Source organism: Chaetodon auriga, chromosome 18, assembly GCF_051107435.1.
Source record: "Chaetodon auriga isolate fChaAug3 chromosome 18, fChaAug3.hap1, whole genome shotgun sequence".
NCBI lineage: Eukaryota > Metazoa > Chordata > Actinopteri > Chaetodontiformes > Chaetodontidae > Chaetodon > Chaetodon auriga.
The window spans coordinates 1306090-1331500 of record NC_135091.1 but is presented as its reverse complement, the minus strand read 5'-3'; the positions used below and the strand labels follow the sequence as shown (position 1 = coordinate 1331500).

Below are 25411 nucleotides of genomic sequence, written 5' to 3'. Positions count from 1 at the left end.
GTCAAAGCAAGGCTGGCCTTCGCTCGTCCACACCTGTGAGAGGACTCAGTCTCACAGCGGGGAGCGTGAATGAAGCGCCGGAGCAGTAACAGAGAGAGTTGTGTTGGCGTTGCTCCACCATTGGAAGAAACAGTTCTACAATCTGCCGTTTGTGTTCCAGCTCCAGTGGATACGCTGAATGTCTACAAACAGCTCTGCACAGCTGCTGCTGCCCACAAGCTGCTGCCTTTCAATATGGCCACCAGAAGGCCTGTTACATCACCTGAAAGCCCTGACAGCCAAGCAGTCGTGTGCAGAGCGAGGCCATTCGGGGCAAAGCGATGATGTGGTACACGCTGCCGGCCCGCTCAAGGTGAAGGAAATATCCCGTTGTTAGTGCCACTCGTGACAAATCTCTGCTTTAGCTTCGAACAAGCTAAACCTCACAAAGCGAGAGGAGCAGACAGGTGGAAAACACCTGAAGAAACGATGATAGGATCAGCTCCTCTCCTCCTGTCTGATCCTATAGAAACCTGCTCTGTCACTCCCCTGTCAGGGATAAAACAAGCTCAGAGAAGCATGTAAAAAGGTCATGGAGACCATCAACTATGAGGCTGAAGGCTGTGGAGCCACAGACCTGCCACAGAGTGATGGATTTGATGGACAGACCATATTAATAACTTTGGATTGAATCCACTGGCACATTAACATTAGTCATTTAGTGAATCAGTGAGGCAGGTTTCATTGCAGCTTTTACAGTCTGTTGGGTTCACCACAGCGCGCTGAAACAGACCTCAGGTCAGGCGTCTCATCGCAGCACCAACAAAAACACACCGGCTGTGTTTGCTGACAAACCTCCATCACGCTGGAGGAGCGAGACGCTGACACACTGTGAGGTTTCCCACCAACAAACGGAGTAGTCGTCTGATAAATCGGCCGTATATAACAGCCGGCGGCGTCGCTCTACGTCTCGCCCTTTGCTGCGGCACGATTGGCTGCTGCATCAGCCAATTGAAGCAGGCCAGAGAGGAGTAGTAGAAATGTGGCTTCTGGCTGTCTGAAGGCAGCGGAAACATCCAAGGTCAAACATTAAGAATGACTCATCAAATCATCCTCCATACACACCTCGTGAACCTCTGTGTGTGTGTGTGTGTGTGTGTGTGTGTGTGTGTGTGTCTCAACAGGCATGTCAGCGCTGCTTTATTTGTGTGGGATAGTGCTCGAGGCCAATATGGCCCTCTTTCTCCCCCTATCTTTGTTCCTGTCTCTCTGCATGTGTGTTTCAGTGTGAGAGTCTGTGTGTGTGTGAGAGAGAGGGAGAGAGAGAGAGAGAGAGAGAGAGTGTGTGTGAGAGAGAGAGAGAGAGAGAGAGAGAGAGAGAGAGAGAGAGAGAGAGAGAGAGTGTGTGTGTGAGAGAGAGAGAGAGAGAGAGAGAGAGAGAGAGAGAGAGAGAGTGTGTGTGTGTGTGTGTGTGTGTGGGCGTATCTTAATGAAATCTGACAGAGAATTGTGACAATCAGTGAAGGAGCATCCTGCCGAGGTTAATAAGCTGTACTCCTCACAGGAGCAGCAGCAGGCCGCCATGCACACACACACACACACACACACACACACACACACACACACACACACTTACTATACAGACACACACACACATCTCCCCGGTGTTTTCATTCCCCTAAAATTATGTTTAGAGATTCCGAAGCTGAAATTCACGGCCCAGACTTTGAGCTGCTGCGAGGGGAAATCTTTCCAGTTCGTCGCCTCCAGAAAAGACTCTCAGGAGCGAAGCAGTGACATCACTACTCCTCGCACTTCCTGTTTCTGTGATAAATAACAGCTTGTAATGAGATGTCACTCGGCTTGTTTTCTCGTCTCTGTTACTCTGCATCTTCTTCACCGCTCGCGCTCCGACAGCAGTGGAGCTGCGTTAAAGGCCGGGTCGAAAAACGACCAAAATCACACGACGCAACGTCTCGACGACTCATTTAGAGCAGCTGCTTTAATCTGTGAGCATCCTTGAAATTTCTGTCCAATTAACAGGATATTATCAAAGTTTTAATGAGCCCAGCTCCCCATTTGTTGCCCAAATTTAAGCTATAAATATTGTAACAACAGAGCAAGATGAGAGGTGATAGCAGGAATATTTGCCACCGCTAACAGATTATTATGGCAGTAAAACCAGAAAACACACATGCAACATTTGTTTGATACTCTAATATTGAATTTGATTGATTTTCTGCCTCTTAAAGTGAAAACATGTTTGACATTTTTGGATTTTGCTGCACAAACTGCAGCTCTGGTTTTGAATGAGCAGTATCGGACTTTAAAATCCCTGCCGGATCAGCCCGACTCCATCCCCGAGTCTGGAGTCGTGTGGCTCCGACCATCTGCTCTCGGCCTGCCCGGGCTCCGCTCATCACCGCACTACCACCCCTGGATTATGGCATCAGCGCGCACACACAAACACACACACACACGCTTTTTGGCTTTGGTGTCGCTGCCACGTGATGACGGCATGTTTGTGTTTTCAGCCCGTTCAGCCACTGATACAAACACACTCATATTTCTTAGATTTTAGCTGACACAAACTCACTGTTATCACCCGTTTCCGCATTTTCATCAGCTGCTCCTCCTTCCTGCAGCACTTTGTGTCAATTCAACTTTTTTGGCAGAGAGAAGCAACATATAACAACAATATGTCTTCATGTGTTATCAGAGGAACACCCAGCCATCCCATCATCCCAGCTGGGACCAGGCTGCACTGGAATACACACCACACAGTTGAGCTTACACACTGACACACACTCCAGAGGAATCATCACAAATAATGCCTCGCTGGATTGAAAACAGCCAACGCTGGTGTGCTGCGCTGCATTTACACGACACGCTGGAGTACGAGTACATCCTGAGTACTGACAGAGGAGCAGATCAGCAGAGTTTCTCTGGTGTTAAAAAGAGGTTTTCCAAACATTTCAATAGTTCTTTGTTGAAATGTTTATGTGCACAATGACGCTGCAGCACTACAGAATGACCTGCAAACACACACACACACACACACACACACACACACACACTACAGTATTTCACTATCTCTGTCTCTTTCAATCCCTTCGTCTGGAAATACATGGAGAGCTCAGAGGTCTATTTCTGATTCACTTTGACAGTAAAGACAGTCAGGCATCGCTGATGACACACACACGCACGCACAAGCACGCAAACACACACACACACACACACACGCACGCACGCACGAGCACGCACACACACACACACACACACACACACCCTAGGCTAGGTAATACATTTGCTATCAGGCGTTCTCCTGACGATGCAGGATGACACGCTGCCCTCTCTGGTTCCCGGCGCTCTGACAGCGAGCAGAAAGCTCGGTCCTGATTCGCTGTGGATGGGCTGCAGAATCAGGCTGATTCCTTTAAAAATCCTCGGCCCACTTCTCACACGCCACTGCCCTGAATTATAATTTATATAAAAACTAGTTGCCATAGCAGCAAAACCCCTACATTGCCTCTTTTTGACAGAGGAACTACAACAAAGCAAAAGCATCAGAGAGTATAACTTATGAACACAGCTCTCCAAAAAGAATCACGACAGCGAAATCCTCGCAGAGCCCGAACGACACAAAGGGCCGGAAAGCAGCTTTGTGGGACTCGAAATTACTGCAAGAAGTCTTAAATAACAGTGGCAGCAAATACGGCCTGCGTCATGAATCATGAAGCTCAACGCCACAGGAGAATAGCAATCAATGACTGATTTACTGACTGCACATGACGTCTCTGGTGGAGTGGATAGCGCTCAGCCAGCGTCGCCGCCACAGCTCGGCCATCGGCGCACTGAAGTGACAACGCCGCTGCACGCCGTGCTGCTGTCTCTTATCTCTGATCGGCGCTGTGCTGCTGTACTGGTGCATTACTAAAGAGCACATAATCATAAGAAATCAGGAAAATCAAAGAGGAGCAGGCCAGTCGACGTGCCTCAAAATATATCAAGAAAAGGAAAGCAGAATATAAAGAGAGTCAAAACTAAAAAAAGCATCGGGTTCTCATCAGCTGCAACATGCAAACAGAGCGATGAAAGTAGGCCAGTCGGAAGACGAGGTAAAAAATTCAGACGCCTCAATCACTCTGGAGTCATCCTCACAAATCATTCAGACTGTAATGTGTCGCAGGTTTCAGGGCTGCCAGATACTCCTGAGCGGTCACTGTGGGCAGATGGCCGGCGTGCCGTCGGCCTGTTCCCCGCTCTGCCGTGGCCTAATACAGCGAGGCTCAGATGTGATGCCTGTGGGAGTGTGTGGCAGTCATGTGACCTGGCACATGAAAACACCATTCGCTATTGTTCCAGCTGGTAAATATGAGGTGGAGGTAGCGCTCGCCTCAGCTTTCACCTGGTGATGATTGGAAGCCATCGTCAGGAAATAACCGGAAACCTTCAGTGTAACTGGGTTTGATGTTATTTCTGATAAAATGAGGACTTTTCACGAGCAATTTTGTGATCACTATGCTTGAAATTTTATCTCCCTCTGTGCTGGATTACTCAGTGACTCATTTGATGTCCATCACATGCTCAGTGGGACTAACAAACATCCATAAAAGCTAATTGTGAGGGATCATAAAGGCTTTGAAAACATGCAGAGTCTCAGCTCAGTCATCTGTGACGTGCAGATCAAGTCCTCCACAGCCCTAGACCTGGACCTGAACTGAGGTCACATTAAGGCTCTGCACGCAGCTTCACGACACTGCACGGCGATGCGTTCACTGGTTTACAAAGCGCTGACGTTACTCTGTGCCTGCTCTATCCCTCAAGGAAACCAAGTGAAATGTGACAGAGATGAATTGTGCATTAATAATGCAGATTAACACAGCGGGTGAGGCCGCTCATTTGAACCTTCTGTGCATTATTTTTCCCAATAAAGATGCTTTCTGGTCTTTCTCTGTGTGTGCTGTTGGTGAATATACAGTCACTGTTGAACAAACAGCGACGTGCGACCTGGACGGACTCGACAAACTAACACTTATTGGGTTTACATATTCTGGACAAAATGAATCACCCGCCATGACTCAAATATGACTCCTCATGTACCAGGTTTCTACTACCATCCCATTTCACCAATTCTGCATCTCTGAAAGCTGTGAAACTTCTCAATGTGCAAATGATAATTTCATGCATAACAATCAGAAAATGACTTGTAAAAAGTGTTAATGAGCTTTATTTTTAATAACCACACAGTATCAAACTTAATTATACTGAGTATTTCATACAGTTATTTCCTTTGATGGCATCTGAACCAACAGAAAGCTGAGACTTTTCTAAAGTACAGAAGGCTAAATAATGGGAGAGGCGACATAAAAGGGAAGACGTTTGTTTACATGTGTAACACTGGATGTTAGGATCTGGAGAATAAGCTGTAAAGGTGACAAAGATGTTCCTTTAAAGAGGCCGTACTGCACAAAGGCTTGGCACACACTCAGCCCAATCCTGCTGAATTATGATTTTTCTTCAGCCTCCACTTCCTCGGCACAAACACAGTCACTGAGAGCACAGGTCTTATGTTCATGTCAGGAGGGAACCCTTGGAGGATTTAGCTGATTTGAGCTGTCGAATTTTTCAGCAGCAAAGAGGGAACGTCTCCAAAAGGCCACCTGGAAACATGTGAGGCCCCGGCCGACCTCCAGCTTAACGATAATGACATACCGCCGCCTCAGACGTGCTTTGACCCGGAGCGAATGCTGTGCAGAGGTTGCTCCTCTGTCTTAGATGTTGCAGCCCTGTCATTTTGGCAAGTGAGAGATGAAAGCACTGCCCCTCAGGGCAAGAGCATTTGAAATGCCCTTGAAAGCCCACAGGTACAGCCGGTGTAGAAGAAAACATCCGAGTGAGCTGGGCCAAAGCAAACAAAATGTTTAACTGAACTAATGCCGTGAATGAGCTCGAAATCGAACACCTGTACTATTAACAGGACACGTACTTCCCACGCTGAAGATTCTGTATGAATAAATATTGAAGCGCAATGAGCATCAAAAGGCACAGAAATGTTAATTCAGCACAAACAGGCTTTGACATGACAACAGGGGGGATTACAAGGCATGGAATAAAAATTATACATCAGAAAATAAGGAGGAAGTGAAGGGAGCTGTGCGACTGGAGCAGAAAGTCTAGTTATCTGCAAGCCTCCAGTTCTCAATCTGTCTAGTGCAGCTTGTCATCATGAGATCAAAGTTTGGAAGAAGTGCCTTATTTAGCTGCATAATGATCGACAAGACCCCCAAAACAACATCAACATGAGCAAGTAAAACAAAGTGCCAGCTCAGACTGTGCTGCAATAAGCCAACAGTGACTGATCACATCAGATTAGATTAGATTAGCTAATGACCCGATACTGATGGATGCAGCATCCGAGCAGACCGGGCTCGCCTTCAGGCAGCTCATACCTGCCGGGCGCGCCGTTCCTTCAAGTCAGAATTCTCCAAACTCCGTTGAGGATTTCACATTTTTAGGCTTCTTTGCTGTTTGAGGGCGATTCATGCTTTTATCACGTGTCTTTAGGTATTTAAAAAAGAAACCGCAGCTGCTTTTTAATTCGGTGTACACTGAAATATTAAGGAGCATGTATTTTAATTAAAATCCAACTTTGATCATTAGTTCACCTGATTCCCAGTTTCCTCCTGCTAAAATACGGCTTCAGCGAACAGCGTGAGCCAACTGTGAAAGTTCATTATTTCTATCAGGGGAACGTGTTTCTGTGTTAAATGAATGCCGAAAGTACTGAAATATCCTTGAAATTCAAGAAGAAATCAAAATATTGTTAAACCTTTTAGGAACGTTCAGCAATGCGACTTTGATTGCTAAATAGGTGAAATAACTAACGGAGTTTGGCTGGCAGTTCTCTCGCAGGAGCGGGAGGTAGAGGGTCTCACCCGCGGGCTGATGCACACCGCTCAGGGAGGGGAACATCAGGCCCCTCGATAACAGCCTTACCTTGGTGAGCTGCGCTATTTTCTTGCTCATCTTCAGGTGCAGGTCTTGGGTATATTCCATGGTGATGCCGGACTGAAAGGACATGCTGGACGCCGAGGATGAAGTAAATTTCCCCTGACCGGCAGGGCAGTAATACTGCTGCCAACCCGACCCAGTCGCCATCTTCACTCCGACGCTTCAGATGCTTCGCGGAGATACGAGCCGAGGACAAACTGGACGCTGCTGTGGACACGGCCAGCGAGCGGAGGACAGGACCGGGACAGTGTCGGGTTTTTACCGAGACACGAGAACAAATAATCAAAAAAACGAAGCCTTTTTAGCCCACAAACTGTTAAAAATGGGGTTCATCTTGCTCGGTCCGGATAATAGCACGTCAAACGGTGAAATGTGTTATTTTCAGTCCACAAACGTTACTGAGCTTCGACCATCGTGTCCGTCCCAAAATGTGGCCGTTTGCAGTGGGCCGAGGTGCGGGTCCTGTCTGCGGTCACCTGGCGCGGATGTGGAGCTCCTCTCCGGCAGCTGACTGGCTCCCGGTCGGTCACCTTGATACCCAAATTTGTCAACGGGAGCCGTTAAGAACGCTTCGTCCTCGGTGCATTCCGGCTACATTAACGGAGAGTGTGTACAGATTGAAGGTGTGTGTGTGTGCGTGTGCGTGTGTGCGTGTGTGTGTGCAGGACAGGCTCAGCGGTTGGTTGCTGCTCCTCTGTTGCCATGGATCACCTCAACACTTTATGCTGCATTCACGTAGGATGGGAGCAGCGCTGCGTTCACGTGCTGTCGGAAAACAGAAAATAAGGACGTTGAGCGCTCGCGAAAGATCCAGCAACGATGAAGCGGACGGTGACAGAGAGATGTGACGTTCAGGGGGCGGGTGGTTATGAGAAAACCAGTGTTTCTTCAAAATAAGAGTTCGATAGGATGCAGATACACAGATTATTCCATACAGCAGGTTCATGTCAATCAGCTGAACTCAATTACATCAATTAGTGCTGGCATCTATTAATCAGTCCTCAATCAGCTGCTCACATCAACCGTCCATCAAACGTCCTCTGGCTATAACATCGTTAAAAAGAATAATCCATCTAACATTTGGGGATGAAGTTATGGTCTTAAATTAAACTTCATGATGAAGACAGCAGCTGAGTGTTTTAGTGACGCAGCCGTCAGGCCTCACTGCTCAGAGATGACTTCCTGTCGTCCTCCTCTCTGAGGTCACTTCACAGCGCAGTGGACAGACTGAGCGACGAGCTTTAAAACTGGGCAGACACAGTGTGAGGCAGGTTTTTACAACTCATACTGCTGAAAAGCTCGGCTATTTCATTTTTTACTTATTCTCACTGTGAGCTAACAAGATGTTTTTCCAATATCAGGTAAAACACTGACAGTTAAAGTTATTTTAACGCTCAGTCGTCTGTATTCTGCACATAATAATGAGACAAATCAATACTGGTTTTGGCCTTGGCAGAGGTATTTTGGATGCTGGTAACAATGAGTTCACTGAAAGTTGTTGATACCAGTATTCACAGCTGGGAGGCTTCACAGCAAACACATATTAATCTACAGTCTGAGTCTCCAGTACTGATTGTTACTCCACCAACAACATTTGTTTTATGTTAAATATTATCAATGTTAATAAAGTCAAACATGTCCAAATCCATCTCAAAATGACAGCAACGAGATGCCATATTCTTTAAGCATGCAGCTCATATGAACCCGGGTCAACTGCTTGGGAAGCAGCTCTGCTCTCCACTATACCACCAGCGCTCTGTGATGTGTTCATGAACTTCCAGTGACGCTGCTCTTTTAAGCTCGCACGGCATCACATGTTTCATGAAGATTAAACTGGGGCCCGACATCTGGTGTGTGAACGAGCGTTAACTCTCTCCTGTTTCGACCCGCAGAGATCAGGAAACACCACAAAGATGAAACTCTTTAGTTTTGCTCAAAATCTTCAGCGGTGCTTTAAAAATAAATGAGGTTTAGTCCCGGCGCTGAGTTTTCAACAGGAAGGCGCGTTTGTAAAATAAAACTCAAAATGAAAGAAACATGGAGCAGGTTTCCGGGTTTCTCTTCTCGTACTTTGTACCAGCGGACGAGAAGAGTGCGTCCAACAGGGAGGTCATACGAAGTATGCTGTTCTTCCACGGAACATGAATGCACCACGCTGAACTTCAGTGACGTCACTTCATCTATCGAAGCGTAACTGAAGCAAAATAAGAAAAGTAAAGTGAGTGGACTGACGGCTGCAGGAAGCACCTCGCAGTCACCAGGATGACGCTTTTACAACACCGTGGGTGTTCACAGCCTGTGTGTGCGTGTGTGTGTGTGTATAAATGTGTTTAACCAGCGAAGGTTTCCAAATGTTGAAAACTGAAGAAATTGTGAATTGCTATGTTGGAATTCAATCACAGTGCAAAAACAGTTGACATTAAGGCCTAAAAACAGCCAAGCAGTGCGGTGAAATTCGGGTTTACAATAACTCATCATCATCAGCAGACCGGGAAGGGATTAGCCTACGATGATTAAAAGATCTGTGATTAAAAGGACAATATCATTAAAGATGTGTGACATTAGCGAGTGGCTATCGGCTAACTCGTTAAAAGAACCCCACATGTACGTTATTATATCCCTTTATTTCTCTTGAGATTGATACTGAAGATGAACTTGGCATGCATGCTAAACTAAATTACTCCAATGGCTGGTTCATCCAGCTGAGCATTAGGTGGCGCTGATGCTGCAGTCAGGTGCCACTGCAGTGCTGCAGAAGAAGAGGATGCAGCATGATGGAAATATGGCATTTAGGTTCATTTCATGTATTAATCCAGAGGTTACGGTCTCCTCGTCGCTGCACACAGTCCTGATGTTTCATCTGCTTTTTGTGTCCAGCCGAGCGAAAGCTGTTTGAGTCGCACGCTTCACGTCCGTCATGATTAATTCATGTTTGTTTTCACTGCACATTTTGCTTTTTGCACACACGTTTCCACCTGGGCCAAAAGCTGTGACATTTAAGTTTCCACTCAGGTTTTCAACGCATAAATTAAAAATGTTCACAAAAACAGGAGGATGGAGACACACCCAGTGACTCAGGGGCTCAGCCAAATGTCAACTTTGGAGCTCTACATCATCATCATCATCTTCATCGTCAAACAGCATGTTTCCTAAACCCCAAACCTGACATCAGTGTTTATCGTAGATACAAGCAGAACAATGACCTCAACTCACAGCCAGGCCAATCAACAAAAATCTCATTCCTCAAGTTCCATCACTTTAAAGATTCACAATGTGAGAAGCAGCCAATAGCATGAGCAGACACACTCACTCACTCACACAGACACACACACACGCTTCATAATCACTCCTGTTCACCGAAGCTTGAAGCCAATATGGCTGCATTAATTTCTGTCTGGCCTTGGTCTTGTTGTGGGTCAATAACTCTTTAAAGCTTTGAGGACGGTGCAGAGCTTATTGGCGGCGCCGCACGTCGTCATAAACACAAACGGATGCACAGCTTTGATGTATCTAGTAATTGTAGAAAGCAGCGATGAGCATTCATAGAGCGCATTTATTATCGAGTTAAACAAGAAGGAGCCTCAAGGTCCATCAATAAAGGGATTAAGCTCCCAGGTGCTGAAATTATTCATTACAGCACACAAGGTTATCACACAGGCTCAGTTGTTGGTTTATGTGCAGATATCCACGGCGGGGGCAGGGGGCATCAATAAGCCCTGACAAATCCCCTGCATCTACAATCATTTACCACCAAAACCTGCAAAGCCTCGGCTTACAGACACAAGAAAACATTGAGGGACACGGTGAAGCAGGAGCTGATGACTGGCAGGATGTTATCTGGGCGCCGTGATGTACTGCTCTATCATCTCAGAGAGAACGCTCGCTCTGGATGTTCCCTGATGGCTGTGTTTTCCACACCGTCGTGTGACTCTGCAGAGGCGGAGGGATTGTCGGGGAACTGGTTCCAGACATTTGTGGTCCCCAGTATCCCAGTGTCTACAGACCTTTACTTTCCTGTGGGACTGCTAACATATGGAGTCTTAGTAAAGAAGTCAGACATTTTCAGAAATACATTTATTACCTATGTCTTAACATATCTGTGTATTAAGTTCGTAGCTGCCTTGCTTAGCTTAGCATAAGGACTGGAAGTGGTGGCAAAGAGCTGTTTGGAGTGTTTGGAGTGCAGGTTCTGGGGGAATCAGCTCCAGTTAGCCTCGCTCGTGCCAGCCTTCGGCCGGTGTCGGCCCCCGGTAACAGCCTGTGTACTTGAGCCAAATCTGGTGCATCATTAACTGAAAGATGCTGAATTTCAGCCACTGCTGGGCCAAGGCTCTGACCACCTGGGCGATGATGAAAGACCACATTTGGCCACAGAAGCTATTAGGAGACAGTGCTGCAGATGACACATATTTCCATAGCTAATAGCAGTCCCGGCCATGCCGAACGGGCTGCGCTATTAAACTACATGAACTTCTGTTGTCTCTATGCTGAGGCTATTATAGCGAGAGGAGCCATTATTTAGTGAGCAGAGACCCTCTGAAGGCCACTTTCCTTTGGCGTTATGTGTGTGTCATTGAGGTGGACTGCTAGGGGACGTTTCTCCACTCTCATATCAGTAAATCAATAAAAGTAAAATACTCTCAGAGGGGCAGCATCCTCGCCTCTCTTACGGTTTTTCGGTCACATCAAAGCGACAGGAACAGAATCTCATCAGCCCGGTGTCCTTTCAGCTATTAGATCCGGTCTTTGGACACAAACGCATATTACAGTAAGTGATCATGTTGGTCAGGATGGCAGAGCCCTGGACCACCACAGTCTAACCACACACGTCACCTGCAGCAAAGAACAAACGAGGCTTAAAATAAACCCAATCTCATTACGACCTGATGTTTTCTGGGGTTTTGCAGCTTGTGAACGTTCAGTTTTTCTCCTGTTTGCGTGTCCAGTCTGCATCTGTCTGACGAGGACCTGGATAATAAGGTGTCCCTCATTCAGTGTTTTGATAATATTTAGTTAAATATGTGTGAATGCCACAGCTTTCCCTTTCCTTCCTGAATTGGTGCTGATCACCTGAAATAATTCAAATGCTCGTGTTTCCCCTGAGTCGCAGGTTTGCAGTCCTGTAGCACGAAAGAGGTCGTCAACCAAACCCTGCAGCAGCTGTCGCTCCTGATTAACGCAGCTGCTGCGGGGTTTGGTTGGAGTGAAGTGGAACAGAAATGGAAGAGCGTTCAGGGGACGTTAGCAGCGCTATTGTAGTCAAGGTGAAGAGTGCGCAGATCAGAATTATTATTTTAAATGTTCGAGGAGAGGAAGCTAAACAACAGCTTGTTAGCTCGCTAATCAGACAGCAAATTGGGCTGCAGGTGTAAGAGGTGCAAAACCCAACTTTTGATCATCTTAAAGCATTGGAGCTGTGTTAGTGCAGTGTATTAGGTGTGTGTGTGTGTGTGTGTGTGTGTGTGTGTGTGTGTGTGTGTGTGTGTGTGTGTGTGTGTGTGTGTGCGCGCAGTAAACTCATGCTGAATGTAAAGGTACAGTTGCAGCTGAGAGGATTAAAACAGCCTTTGATTGTCACTCCATGCAGACGCAGTTATATTTGGGAGCGCTGACACGTTGTGCATGTTGATGCTTTGTTATCTTTGTGCTGACAGGATGTGGATTGAAAAAGGCGCCGTTAACCCCCCCCCCCCCAGTGATAGCTCTGTCAAACTGCTTTGTTTTCTCCTGAAGACCTCGTGCAGCTAACTCGTGTTAGCTTGCCGGTTGAATTTTCTCTTACTGTTCGTGACGACAGCTGCACCTTTTCACTCAAGACTCTGAGGTTATTTCTTTCTGCAGGCAGCTCGTTAAAAAGTGTTTCACTCTCACTGCAACTGTATTTTCACATACAAGCATCGAGCTAACTGACGTTGGAAACAAGTTTCTGGAACACATGTTGCTTCCTGATTTACCACCATGTATTTTTCTGCCATACATGAGGATCACTTTCGCCTGCTTTCTGATTGGACAATGACGGAAGTAACTTTCTCCTCTGAAACCCAAAATTGAATGAAATCTGTCTTTGGGGATCTGTGGGAGACTCTGGAGTCACTGCAGCAGCTAAAGCTCCTCACTCTCTTTGGATGAGAGGTGAATGAAACGCTCTCCAATGGTCCATGAAATTCAATACTGCAGAAGTCATTTCTATCATAAACCATTTATAGATGAACTAATCAGGTATGAATGTCTGTTTTTGGCTAATCTCATGAATTTAAAGGTCCTGCACACTCTTGGTAAACACACACTTTCCTTATTCTGGTTGATTAAACCTTTCCACAGGACTGTGTGGGCTCTGACTGACCTTTATAATACGTCTTTTATGACACTCAGTGGTACTTGGTGGTTTCATCAGCCGGAATTACTGCCTGATAAATCAATGCATTTCAGCACATTAATGCAAAGATATGTGTAAATATTGACATAAAGCAGTCCTGCGACCTCAGTGCAAACAGGACAGAAACACTCATGTTCTGTCTGTCGGTCAGCTCCGAATGTGTGTGATCTGTAAATGAGACTCATTTAACTCTAATGAATAATAACGAGCTTTTTAATGAAAGCACGTCAGAGCAAAGGCTCATGAAGATAGAATATGAGTGAACGTGTGTTTTCTGCCACACACTGAGGACGACTGTGGCACAGAAACAGAAGGTGTGCTGGTGTTTCAGAGGCAGCGCTGGGAATATGGATCGCACCTGGTGCAACAACATGATGGACTGCTCTCTATTGTTTTCCATTGTGTGCTGGGATTGATTCTGTAAACGCTAACACACACACACACACACACACACACACACACACACACACAGACACACACACACACACACACACACACACACACACACACACACGTCTGTGCTTCTATTTCTAGACGATATCACAGGTACACCTTCTACTTCACTTCTTCAAGCTTAATAATTGGAACATTTTAGAGGTTTGAGCTTCTTCTTGTACAGACGACCACAATCCAATCAGAGAGCGCGGCGGCTCGCCCAAAAATTAATAAAGTTGACAACATAATAACCACAACAATCTGATCTCTCTCTGCTCGCTGAAAACACGGCGTGCGGCGTTAACACTGGAGGGCAAACGATCAGATGGAAACATAACTGCGTGACTCCACAGAAGGTTACTGGGCGAGCAGGTTTTCCACAGGAAACACAGTCTTAGATCGGCTCCACGACCACAGCTGCAGTGAAAACCACTTCACGACTGGGCCGCGTCACTGTGGGTGACTGGTTACGGCTGCTGATGGACAGATACTGATCGACACTGATCAGCTCTCACACGGTGGAGGATTTCTCTAATTAATGTTGACGAGAGTTTCTGGAGTTTCTACTTTCCCATCAGATCTCTGGCCAGAGAGATCTTTGTGTTGCTGGATGACGTTAAAACTAGTTCATCAGTCCAGCTTTCAGTGGAGGTTTTTAATGTCCCACGATGGTCTGAATACTGGATATCTTTGAAAGCACTGGCATAAGAAGAGTCAAATTTAAAGTTTACTGTGGACTAAGTGTGGTGCTTATTCACTGCTTCAAATCCAAAATTTGGCGGTTACAGGTAGAACTGAGAGGATAAACGAGTTCAGAGTGCCCAGTTTTCTATTTGAGTGTCCACAATTCTGAGTGTGTGAATATATTCAATATATTACCCTCAAAAAAATCCATCATGGAACAAACAAAGCAGCATCCAAGCACATACGCTACCGTCCCACAATGCAATGAGCCCCAACTTACAGATGTGAAGAGTGAGACTCAACAGCAAAATGATGAGAAGTTATTAAACTGCTCAGTGTCCCTCAGAGACGGAGAGAAGACGTGAACGAGGGGTCAGGACACAATATTGACTCGGTCAGGAAAGTATTATATTTGAGGAAGATCACTGGTATGTTTTGTTTATTTTGGGAAATATTCTTTATTCACTTTACTGCTGGAGATGAAAGTAACTGGTTTCACTGGGCAGTCATTTTTATTGCACCAGTGACTCATATTGAATAGTTCAGTGACTCAAATCACTATTTAACCTCACAAGTCAGACTCAAACAGAGGCCTGAGTCAGCCATTAGTGCAAAACAAAGGCACTAAAACAGCGACGTGGTGACGGCTGCACCGGCTCCACGGACACAACTACACATCACACAAGACTCCGACAGCCTGAAGCTCAGGGTGACTTTTATTCTCCTCTCACATATCTGTTACTGGATGCTGACAAACACACTGGAAAAGAGCCTAAAGACACGAATTCTACCCACCTAGAAGCTGGACGACAATTCAGGAACAACGTACACAAAAACGACTAACATGACTGTGGTCCACTGACTACACCTGGGTGGCTCAGACTGGCCGGGCTTCTAGGTGGGTGGACCCATAATGTAACGTAATGAACAACAGTCACAATGTTGAATTAGCAACATGTTAGCCTCAGTCAGATAGCACCAGACTAACTGAACCCAAATGAACAAATCAGAGCAAAGCTTCAGTCAATACAGCCGCCTGGGACGGGGGAGGCCAACAGTCTGTGAAGGTAAACACACCTGAGAACTATCCATAGACTGCTGCATTTTCCCTCAAAGCTCATAACATTGAATAAACTGACGTTAAGAGCATCCAGTCGTTCCAGGATTAAATAATTGACTTTACAAATTCAAACATGCTGAATAATGTGTCAAAGCTGATGAATAAATAAAAAAATTCACTAACAGCAGAAGGAAAGAGGAAGCTCGGTTTCCTCCCCGTCTCCTCTTCACCTTTTGTTCCTCCTCTCTTCTGAGAGTCCCAGGAGGAACTTCACTGACAGTTCGCTCGATAACCGAGCGAGCAAACAACCATGCATATGTATGTACGGCCTGTTCAGGGATTCAGCAGGTGTGTGTGTGTACGTGTGTGTATGGAAATGTATTCTGAGGCACGGTGTCGCTGCTGCCATCCCTCTGCTCTCCTGCCAGCTTATGGAAACGCTGCAGAGTAACTCCACCTCGATTCTCTCTCTGCGTCCTGAACCGTTCGACCATCGTCACCCTCAGATCACACGCGTGGCCTGGAGTCATTCTACATGCAGCTAAAAAGCAGGAAAACTCAAGTTCTTTATGTTTTAAAAGTATTTGTCTGAATGGAAAACTCACAGGTTCAGGATGCTGCAGTAAAAAGCTTTTTGACTCTTCAGAGCAGTTGGCGAGTCGTCACTGATTTTCCATCCCGTGATCTACCATCAACTTCTTCCTGTGTCGGGACAGATGGAGAGCATGATGCATATTAATTAGGCTTATTTCTCCTATATGTTACAGCCAAATGGAACATATTTTTAGAACTGTAACGTTAACTTCTGTGCTGATTTGTGACCATATGGATGGTGGGGAATGAAGGCTTCGTAGAGCGTCTGACAAAAACAAAAAGACGGAAAGAAAATGGAAGCAAAGTGCTGCTGAACGACCCTGCAAGTGTTGGAAGGAGGAAAACTTTATCTAACTCTTCACTGAGACAGAAATACTCATGTTCACACTTGTTTTGCTGCAACAGTCAAACTGTGAACATTGACAACGGTTCGACAAACCAGTGACAAGAGTCCATAAAAGAGTAATATGTGATTGAGATTCTACTAAAACCAGGTGACACTGAATGTGCAGGACACGTCTAGAACTGTGTAATTCTTGTTTTTATGTCTTTAATGAGGCTCTTTCTGTTTCCGACTTGTGACTGAGAAGAAAGTTCTGCTGTCAGACTGTGTGGATGCAGCTCTGCTGGATCTGGGTCTTACGTCTGTGGATCATTGGCTGGAAATGTAAAGATGTAAAAGCCTTTCTTCAAAAAACAAAAGAATCTGCTCGTTGAAAATTCTCCACAAGAAAGCGAGACAGTATTTTTGGATGTTTGACAAGCAAACACTGGGCTGTTCCTCCTTCCTGAAAGGCAGCTGCACTCAGCAGAAGACCTGTATAATGAAAAGACATTCTGGACTGAGCAGCCTGACGGACGTCAACCCGACGGCTGCTGTGCTCCTGCTGCAGCTCTCCAGGTTTGACGGTGTCAGTGTCGGCCGGAGCGCAGGAGAACCAGAGCCAACAGCCAATGAACTGGACTCGATGCTTTGTGAGACTCATCATTCAAATTCAAGATGCACGATGACATTATTGAGCATTGCTCTCAGGCTGCAGCCGATCCGTCCTGCAGACACAGCAGCACCAAGCGGAGAAGTCAACATTCCTCCATGATTGTTGCGTCAGAGCCGTTTCTTTGATTCTTCTTTCAAACCACGAGAAAAGAGATTCTGCCAAAGGAAAGCGACCTCGCCTCGGAAAATAAATAAACTTTCAGCAACCTCTGCAACCAGTGAACTGGTCAGAGAGAGGGAGCACGCCATTTAATATTCTCTGTGCTGCTGGGAGCTTTATTGAATCTAAAGATCAAATGCTGCCTCTGTTATTCCCCGGTGATACGAAACACTGCCGGCTGTGCGATGGAGAGATAAGTTTGGAAGTCGCTCAGTTTGCAGCTCAGAGGAAACTGGCTGCTCGCTGAAGGGACTGTTGGTGATACAAAGGCCTGCCGAACAGGAGAAAGCACAGGGGCGTTAAATAACACTCACGAGGCTGATGAAGGACATCACTGAAGAGCTGATACCTTCACTAAAACACTAAATGTGCTATTTTTTAAAGGAAGGAGAAGATTGACACCTCTCATCTCTGAATGCTAAACACTTTTAGCTTATCTGAGTTTAGCTTAGCATAAAGACTGGAAATGGGTGGAAACAGCTAGCCTGGCTCCATCCAAAGGGAACAAAACTCACTATTCACAGTCATGTGGCGGGTTATTTTTTTTGGTCAAGCTCAGTAACTTCCTGGAAATTTTACTGCCAAGAAATATTCCAGCACATGACGATGAAACCACCATGTTGTTTGTATACTTTTTGGACATGCTTTTGTACAAAGGAGGTTCTGGTTGGTGGATTTCGGCTAGCTGTTTTCCTGTTTCCAGTCTTTATGCTAAGCTAAGCTAACTGTCTCCAGGCAGTGGCTTCATATTAACAGTGCAGACATGAGAGTGCTGTTGATCTCTTCATCTAAACGTATTTCCCAAAACGACAAACTCTTTTCTGAGCTGACTGGACAGTTTGGCTCTTTTTTCTTTGGTTGGCTCGTTCACAGCAGCAGCTTGTGTTGTTCTTACGCTGAGACATGAAATAATAAGAACAAACAGTCGTTACCAGAATAGATTAGAACAAACTGGATCTGGGGTCCGTTAAAGCTTTAAATCACAGGATATCACAAAGGTCAAGTGTCATTTTCTCTCCATCATCTGGTTTTCACTTAGTTTTAACATCTTAACGATGTGTTTAATAGAGTGTCTTAACGTGGAATCAGCATGTTACTGAGGCTCTTAGATTTGCCTTCATCAGGTGATGAAGTCAGCCGAGTTCTTCAGGTCAGGAACGAGCTTTCAGGCTGTTGTTTATGGGATGTGTACCTTCACGCTGCCTGTGAGTGACAAAGCTCTTCACAATCAGCAGATTTCTCTCTTCCCCTGCGTCTCTCTCAGTCTTTGGCAGATGGATTTTCATTCAACAGCACTATTATCAAGTGACTGTGAACGTGGGCCGCTGATGTAAGTGCTGTGCTATTATTGTCTATGACATGCTGTGTGTGTGTGTGTGTGTGTGTGTGTGTGTGTGTGTGTGTGTGTGTGTGTGTGTGCCCATGATTCCCTTTGTGCTGGATTACTTCATCCGGAAAGACATTATTACATCAAAGGAGGGTAATCTGAATATTCATCACACTGTCAGCTGAGGAGGTGATGATGCTCGTGTTGTCGTACTGTATAACACTCATGACAATCCCTTTAACTCTCACACACATGACTGTCACGGTCGCTGTTTTACATATAGAAAATTAGATTGGAAATAGTGGAGAAGGATATTAAAAGATAATCTCTCCATTCAGGTCTTTGACTGCTGTCTAATATTGGTGCACAATGAGGAACACTGAAGCAGACCATCGCAGTGACGGTGCTGCTTCTCCTCAGCTCAAACAGTCCATCACACAATCCTGCAGACACACAGCAGCTTCACCTGCGCCGCACTTTCACCTTACTTTTGTTTTTCTACCTTCTTCGTCTGAGCCGTGAGACGTTCAGGGGCTCGTCTGTTCACTCTGTAAAAGGAGCCCGTTTGTCTGAGCCTGGATCATAATTAGTATTTCTGATGAAGATGAGAATTTTGGGGAGTGGCTGCACTGCAGGTGCTTTCCAGTCCACTGGTTTGTGTGATTAAACATCCCTCTGTTAACTTCTTCCAGACTTCTTGAGTTGAGAGGGTTGTTCTTTGTGGGAGTCGGTGTAATCTGACCGTTTTGAAGTCACGTCCATAATCCAGGTGTAGTGGTGGAAAAGTAAAGTCCAGCTTTGGCTGCTGCTGTCTGTCAGCTGGTGCTGGGGTTGAGTTCAGTGTGAGAAAGAAGGTTCAGCCTCTCTGACGCTGTTTGACGGTTCGTCTGTGATGATTTTGCAGACGCGGCCTCTTCAGATTCTTTTTCCTGGTGGTGATGGTGGAGATGTGAGGCCATGCAGGTGGTCTATGAGCAGGCTTTATTTCACTGATGCACTTGTACTTAAATGCATACATACATAATCTCCATCAGGCTTTATAATCTGTTCATCTGGGAGTGCTGCAGTCCACCCGAGACAATCATAACAGTTATGTAATGAATAAGCTCTCACATGGTGTTTCAGCTCCTGCACACTGGACACACTGCGGTTTGACCGATGTGGGATTTAAAGACGCTATAGGCAGACGTTTACAGCAACATCCACAACAGTGTTGGCATTTCGATTGTTTTCAGGAGGAACGACATCCTGACAACAGCTGATGTTAAGTTAGGAGGCTGACGTTGGCTGAGCATCATGGGTAATTTAGCCTTCTGTTATCCAAAACTGACAAAAAGTTATTTCTCAGAGAAACCGTTAAAGTAAGAGTGAACAGCAGAACATTTCCGTCTGAGATCTGGTGAAAACAGAAACACTGGCCGTGTGAAACGATCCAGAGTCTTTCAGTTGTAGTTAAACCTCACGTGAACATTTATCGGCTTTCAGATATGAACTCTTTCCACAGCCTGTGGGGTTCAGTGCATCCCAAACATTTCTCATCCTCCTGCTCTCAAATTAAATTTTCAGCCCTCTGAGTGGTGTTTAACACACTGTTTGGTTACTGAACTCCTTCTCTGCACTCGAGTCGTTAATGTGGACGTTCATCATTCTGCTGAGTTCGTTCTGCTGGCTGTGACGTTTCTCCTCATGTTTCTGTGAGTACTCCGGCTTTGGCTGCAGACTTCAGCTGTTTTCTTGTTCACGTCTTTAACTGATCTTTGCTTGACCAAAAAAAAATGTGCCAGTTTTGCATCTTTCTTTTTTCTTTCTTTCTTTCTTTCTTTCTTTCTGCCCCAGTATGCTGCAGAAGGTGTTTCACAAATATACAACTGTTCAAACATTTGGAATCACCTGATATTATTCTTATTATATATTGATGTTTTTCTTCTTTCTTATGATAGTTTTTGCCCCAAAAGAAGAAGAATTTAATGAATAAAACTTCCATTTAGTCGACGTGCCCGCAGTGTTGCATGACGGGAGAATATAGTTGTTTTAATTCATTTCAGTGACTTCTTACATTCTCATCAAAGCGTTTCTTAGAGGCAAAACATTACTTTGAAGCCTTCACACAAAAACAACATCTATCAGTAAAGAAGACTTTGCACAAGCTGAAAGCATGAGTCACAGAAGTTTGACTTTCTGCCTGAATATGTTGCACATGATGATATCTGAGCCTGATGAGCTGGAAAACACAACGGGACCACAGCTTGAAGTCTGAACCTCGTCCAGGTTCAACGAAAACACCACAAAAACCTTGATTTTTGACATGTTTGCTCTAATTGCATTTTCCAAAAAAAGGCCATTCACTACATTTAGCTTGATAAATATCCATATTTACATTCAGGCCATCTACATGTGTCTTTAGATTGAGGCCATTTATCCAATGAAGAAGCACATCCTCAACTCTGCATCTCATTGGCTGTACGAAGCGTCAGTCATCCACACAGTCGGTTACATTTGGCTCAGTTTGGCACAAAAGATGAGAACGAGGCACTTCCTTTCAACGCGGACTCTCATTGGCTATGGTTGGCTGTGGAGATGACATGGAAGATCCCAATTGGTGCAGCGGCCATTTTGAAACCAACATGTCGCCTACAGGTACATGTTTACTGGAGTTTTGACGGAGAAAACGTGGAAGATTAACACGTCTGAAAGCTGTTTTGAAGCGTTACGATCAGTGGATTATGATGAAACTTAGAATTGTTTATTTGTTAATTGTTGATGTTTATCAGACCTGCTGTTATGACTGTATGTTGAAATGTGTTGCATCAGTCGAATCGTATGTTAGGCTCCACACAACACAAATAAAACCCATGTTTGTGGGTTAAAGTCCAAAAAAACCTTCAAACAGTCGCACTTCTACGCTAACACACCGCATCATAGGAATATAATCATGCTCTAATACCTCATCCATTTCATGTCCGTGAAAGCATGAAAGCCAGACACAACCACTGCCTGCATTTAGTTCATACGCAGCACAATAATACGCTGAAACATCCATCAAACTGTTTACAAGAAAGTCTAAGAACTTTTTCAATAAGAGTGTTAAAATGAGGAAGTAAGAAGCCTTAATGCGAGAAAAACCCTGAAGTCTATCTCGTTCAATAAAAGATGAGCTCAAGAGAGAAAAACACTTCTTCCTTCAGGGTTATTGTGGCTCAGCAGATTTACTCTCAGTCCACACACACACACACACACACACACACACACACACACACACACACACACACACACACACACACACACACACTTGAATGAGGAGTTTTCAGGAACGCAGAGGTTGAGTCTCTCCTGTTCTGTAATCTGCTGCTGAATGAAAGTCGTTTACTATTTAAAGCTTCGCTCTGTTTAAACAGAGAATAATCTGAGTCCTCTGATGGTCTGCAGGTAGACAAAGGGATGAGGGGGGAAGAGGAAAGAGGAAGGAAGTGGAGGGATGTGGGATGAAGTGTGGAGGGGATGTGAGGATGGCAGCAGGATTTCAAAGAACCGTTTTGGCTGTTTGCTCAGACTAAACGGTTAAAGCGTCACGTTGCAGGGATTATGTCGCTGCCTGTCTCTTGGCCGGGCGCACTGGCTTCCTGGAGTTTTGTTGTCACTGTGAGGTTGCAGTGAGGTTGAAGTTAATTAGCTTCCTTTCTGAGAGTGAGAAGAGAAAGCAAACACCGCCGTTATGTCTGCATGCTAAATATGTAGCTCGAGCCAAAAGGCAATTAGTCCAGCTTGGGATGGAGAGCGGAAGCATCAGGAAACAGCTAAACTGTGTCTAAAGTGAAGAAATCCTCTCAGCAGCACCTCTAAGGATCTCTGAGTTCCACATTACATCCAGTTTGTTTAATCTGAGCACGAACAGAAACGTAGAAACAGCAATGTGTGGCTCTGGAGGGAGCTTCCTGCTGTTTCCCAGGTAATAATATCCAGGCTAGCTGTGTCCACCCGCTTCCAGCCTTTATGCTAAGCTAGGCTAACCCAACTAAACTCCAGCTAACGCACACACACACGTCACTCTGTGGATTGTGTTCAGACTGTGAAAAATAATCAATAATTAGGGATCCGACACATTTAAAGAGCATTTTGATCTCACAAAACAGCTGTTGGGCCAAATGGAACCTTATCGTGGGCCAATGTTGGCCCACCAGCCCCGCTTTGGGCAGTGTCTGTTTGACCGACACCAACAAGCATTTCAGTCAAAGTCACCTCGATCACACGTCTTCCTCATTCTAATGTTTGATGAACAGCTGCAGCTCTTTGTCATGTCTGCACACCTTGAGGTGACAGATGCTGGCTGATTGGATATTTGCATTGACGAGCTGCGTACCTGATAAAATGTTTATCTGTATAACACCTTTAAAAAAGACAAAACAAAAGCAGAATACGAAGAAGGCAAGAAAACAGAAACCAGCCAGGACCAGACCACGAGCAGGAGGACGCCATCTGAGGGTCTAAGGCTGCAAACCGGCTCATGTGGGTCAACAGTCCTCATAAAGAGGCCACTGAGTGCAGGTATCAGGACCAGCGACTGACTGACCTCTGCAGAGCGAGCCAGTTTCAGACCTACGCTGCTTTGTTTGTGCGCTTGTGATTTTCAGCTGATCCAAGCGGCTTTTTAAAGAGTTTATTGAGCTGAAGAAGACATGAAGGAACTCTTCATCCTTCCGTTCAGCTCAAACATTCAACATCAACACATCTGGAGATACGAGCTTTTCACTGGACAGGAAGGAATCTGAAGAGTACCTAAAGCTGACAGACAGATGTAATTGAGTAAAAGTACAATATTTGAATTTGAGCTAAAGTATAAAGTTGTGTAAAATGGAAATACTCGAAGTGCTGATGCTGCTTTGAGAGTTAAAGACCGAGAAAATAAAACAACTTTTAAGAGTTTGGAAGAGGCTGATGGAGGCTGTTTGTGATTGTAAACGGAACAGGAGGACACTAAAAAATCATACAGGAGAAGAAATAAAATATGGATAATGAGCATCAATGTCAGACTCTCTGAGCAGAGAACACCCAGCATGCTGTTCTGCCGGGCCTCTGCTGCCCTCTAGTGGTGAGCAGGACTACAGCCCACCACACTCAGTTCTGGTCTTGAACTCAATGATCTGGACTCTTTGCTGCTTTTCACATGAGGACTAAGGATTTCCATCGAGCTCAGCTTTGCTTCTCTTCCATCCAGAACACTTTGTTGTCTCAGTGCTTGTTACAGTCACTGCTGATGTAAAAGTGTGTTCATCTTACTTTAAATCCTCTGCGGCTCCAAATACTTTCTGTTTTCTGACTACATAAACGTTACCATAGAAGTCCCGAGCAGAAGCTGAAAAGTTGACCCAAGTCCAGTCTGAAAGCCAATCAGGACTCGGCTCTTCATCATCAGCAGGAAATAGTCCTGCTCATCCTCATCCAGCTAATTTGCTCTTTTGACAGCGAGAATCTTTTGGTCCACTTTGTCTTTTCGCTCAAAGTTTCTCAGACGACGTTCAGTTTGTCTTGGTTTGTTTGTTTGTTTGTTTCAGCTGCACGCTCTCCTCTAAAATCACAACCACATCAACACTCTTTCATTATACATGAACTCATTTCCAACGCAAATGGGTTTGTGATGGGACTTATAGTGAAAGAGTGAATCAGGCTCTGAGTCTGCCTCTGATTCACTCTTTCATTACAAGTCCCATCACAAACCCATTTGCATCTGAAATGAGTTCATGTGTGCAGTTCACCCTGACACGTTACACTTACTCATCATCACTGGATGAAGAACAGACCTGCTGTTGTCTTGAAGAAGAGCCTGCGTGCAGCTTCCTGGTGTTGTGTTGTTGTCACTTCCTATTACTTCCCTCCCGTTAAATTGAAAACAGTGGAAATGAAAAACATGCTGAAAGTCTCCAATCTGGAAAAGATTTGATTGGGCTGAGTCTCCTGAAAGCAGCACAGGATGAACAGCAGTGTTTTCATCGCTGTGGGACGGAGCAGAGGTGATAAAGATGAACAATAGTCCTAAACGCTCTTTTCTTCTTCGTGCAGCCCTGCTTGTGTCCCACCGCGAGGCTTCAGCCAGATAAGAAAATGTTCTCAGTGTTTCAGTCGAGATAAGACGCCAGAATCAGAGTGAAAACAGAAAGGAGGCAGAGCAGCTGTGGTGTCTGTCATGATCTTCATTATATTTCCCATAATGCTGAAGACAACCAACATTTCAAAGGCTTCTTTGTGCTTTTCATCCGTCTAAATTAGAAAGATGCGTCTGTTTTTATAGGAGGTGGACGACCGTTCAATAATTACCTGTTTATTTTAATCACAGGTTTTAATGCTGCTTTGAGAAAATGGCTCCCGGGACCCTCATTTATTAAAAATCATACTTTAACTAAAGTCTTACGACCGTTTCTGATGATGCACGCTGATGTTTGATCGATAAAAGATGCTGAGGATCAAAAAGCTTCAGAAGAACCACTGTTGTACTCACACACCTGTGATCTAAAACTCTCTCTTCAGCCTCAGCTCACAGCCTTCAAGTCAGACTTCTGGGAATTAGAAAAATATAACTTTACCCTCTGAGGTGTTTCAGCAGGTGTGTGAGCGCACCTGAACGCACAGCTAAGTGATGTAGCGCTGTGTTTATGCCCTTTTTTTCCCATTTCTACACCATAAACCTGCTGTTTTAGCACCACTGTTCTGAATGCGCGCTCACATCAGCCTTTACATCTGGTGCAATGTTTCATTAACTAGTTGTATCTTTTATTCAACTGTGCAAAAACACC

General features: G+C 45.1%; 1 protein-coding gene across 2 annotated transcripts in view; it reads right to left on the bottom strand.

Moving 5' to 3' along the window:
• fam184ab (family with sequence similarity 184 member Ab) overlaps positions 1 to 7786 on the bottom strand; it is a 94434-nt gene extending 86648 nt beyond the window's left edge. Inside the window, exon 1 of one of the 2 annotated variants that reach the window (XM_076756079.1) lies at positions 6979 to 7786. In XM_076756079.1, the coding sequence (XP_076612194.1) occupies positions 6979 to 7140 (162 nt within the window). In that variant the 5' untranslated portion in view covers positions 7141 to 7786. The remainder of the gene's footprint in view (positions 1 to 6978) is intronic. The other variant, XM_076756077.1, reaches the window with a different exon arrangement.
• Positions 7787 to 25411: the final 17625 nt, after the last annotated feature.